At 57.2% G+C, this 2,167-nt stretch overlaps 1 protein-coding gene across 1 annotated transcript in view; it reads left to right on the forward strand.

Moving 5' to 3' along the window:
• LOC102248488 (leukocyte immunoglobulin-like receptor subfamily A member 4) overlaps positions 1–2,167 on the forward strand; it is a 24,433-nt gene that overhangs the window by 987 nt on the left and 21,279 nt on the right. The window contains exon 4 of the mRNA XM_014535337.1: positions 1–297. This exon is cut by the window's left edge and continues 1 nt beyond it. Coding sequence (XP_014390823.1) covers positions 1–297 — 297 coding nt within the window. The remainder of the gene's footprint in view (positions 298–2,167) is intronic.

Raw genomic sequence — 2,167 nt, forward strand, 5'->3', positions numbered from 1 at the left:
ACAGCAAACCCAGCCTCTCAGCCCTGCCCAGCCCTGTCGTGACCTCAGGAGGGAACGTGACCCTCCAGTGTGGCTCAGGGCAGGGATTTGACAGGTTCATTCTGACTAAGGAAGGAGATCACAGGCTCTCCTGGACCCTGGACTCACAGCCACAGCCCACTGGGCGGTCCCAGGCCCAGTTCCGTGTGGGCCCTGTGACCCCCAGCCACAGATGGACGTTCAGATGCTATGGCTATTTTGAGAAGCATCCCCAGGAGTTGTCTGACCCTAGTGACCCCCTGCATCTACTGGTCTCAGGTGAGGGGCCCCTGATCCCATCCTCTTTGAGCACAGGCAGCTCAGGGTCCTGTCTCCATGAGACATCTGAGGTTGGATGAGAGTGAGGGGTCTGAGTGTTGGTCACCCAGCAGAGATTTTCTCTCAGAGACGCGCCCACTTTTGCTGAGTCCTCCCCATGAACTGTTTTGGGAAGTGGTTAAGTGGGCGGGGGGAGTGTCTTTGGTGGTCACAGAGCAGAAGTAGGAGAAGCAACTGAGTGATTTGGAAACTCCAGAGTGAGCCCCAGCCTCACCTATTTCTATCCTCATTTCCAGGACCCTCTGGAGGCCCCAGCCCCCCACCCACAGGTCCCACCTCCACAGCTGGTGAGTCCCGGGGAGCTCTGCTCAGAGAGAGCACAGCCCACACAGCAAGTCCTGAGATTCTGTCAGGGGATTGAGTGTCCCAGATCCTCAAGGACGGGCTTGTGTCCCAGGGGGGCTGGGAGACCCAGGGCTCTGAGGCAGTGATGGTTGGTGTGGTCATGGCAGAGGGGGACATGGGGGTGTAGGCTGGGGAGGAGGAGCTGAGCTCTAGTGAGATAAGGCAGCCCCCACCCCACACCATTCATCCTCATTGCCAGGAGGCTCTAAGTCATGCCTACAGAGGGGTACGTGAGAGTCCTGCGGAGGTGGTGGTTCCCTTCATGGGGACAGGGGCTGAACCATGGGGGGTTAAGGGGTTCAGGTTCCTCTGGATTTGCTGACATGGACACCCCTTCCCCTGTCTGGGCTCGGGATTCAGGTTCCTCTGGATTCGCTGACATGGACATCCCTTCCCCTGTCTGGGCCTCAGTGTCTCTAAATGAAAATGAGGGAATCCTTTTCCAGAGCTTAGATTTCCTGTCAGTTCTGGCCCTGACCTCCTGGGAGAGGGCCTCACAGGGAAGCCCCCAGGACGTGATGTTATGGGGCCTGTCCCCTCTGTAGGGTCCTACCCCTGAGCTCAGGCTCAGCTCAGAGGAGGGGACAGGGTGGATCAGCCCTGGTTCAGCTCCTGGCTCTGCTGCTCCTGCTGTGGTGCTGGGCAGTCCCTTCTCTTCTCTGAGTGTCGGGTTCCTGTCTGCTCATTCCTGGTCCCATCCTGCTCACAGGCTGCTGGGAGATGAGGTGACCAAAGGGCCTCACAAGCTCAGGAAGGCGAGACCCCAGCCCAGCCTGACCTTCCCATGGGGTGTCAGGGCCTCCCAGGTTGAGATGGAACCCGGAGAGACTCAGAGTCCACACCACACCCTGACCCTCCCTATCCCTGCTGTGCTGCGGGCAGGGAATGAGGAAGGACCCTCAGCTCCAGATGAGACATGGACAGGCCCTGCAGAGGAAGAGCCCAGAGCACGAAGCTAGTCACCCCCTGGGGGGCAGTGTGAGGACAGCAAAGGGAACCCACAATCCTGGGTTCCAGTCCCAGCCCCTCTCCTTGCAGGCTGGGTGACCTGGGGCATGTGGTTAATCTCTCTGAGTCTCAGTGAAGTGGATGGTGGGTTCAGCCATCCCTGGTGCATGAGATGAGAGGACATGAGTGACAGACCCCAGCAGGAGACTCACACACAGTAGGTGCTCATTAAATGGCATCCTTGGCTCATTCATGACATTATGAGGGGGAGATAGGCTGCCAGGTCTTTCAGGTCTGATTCCTTCCCAGAGTCGTCCCCAAACTCTCCATCTGGGCTGACCCAGGACCCATTGTCACCAAGGGAAGCCCTGTGACCATCTGGTGTCAGGGGTCTCTTTGTTTCAATTTGTTTTGTTTCATTATGGTTTCTTAGGAATGCTCTTTTTCTGACAGATACACATCTGCCCAAATTACCTTTTCTCTATGACTTCTTACCACATGACACACATTACAAAGG

This window comes from Myotis brandtii, unplaced genomic scaffold (assembly GCF_000412655.1).
Source record: "Myotis brandtii unplaced genomic scaffold, ASM41265v1 scaffold1425, whole genome shotgun sequence".
In the NCBI taxonomy this organism is placed as follows: Eukaryota; Metazoa; Chordata; class Mammalia; order Chiroptera; family Vespertilionidae; genus Myotis; species Myotis brandtii.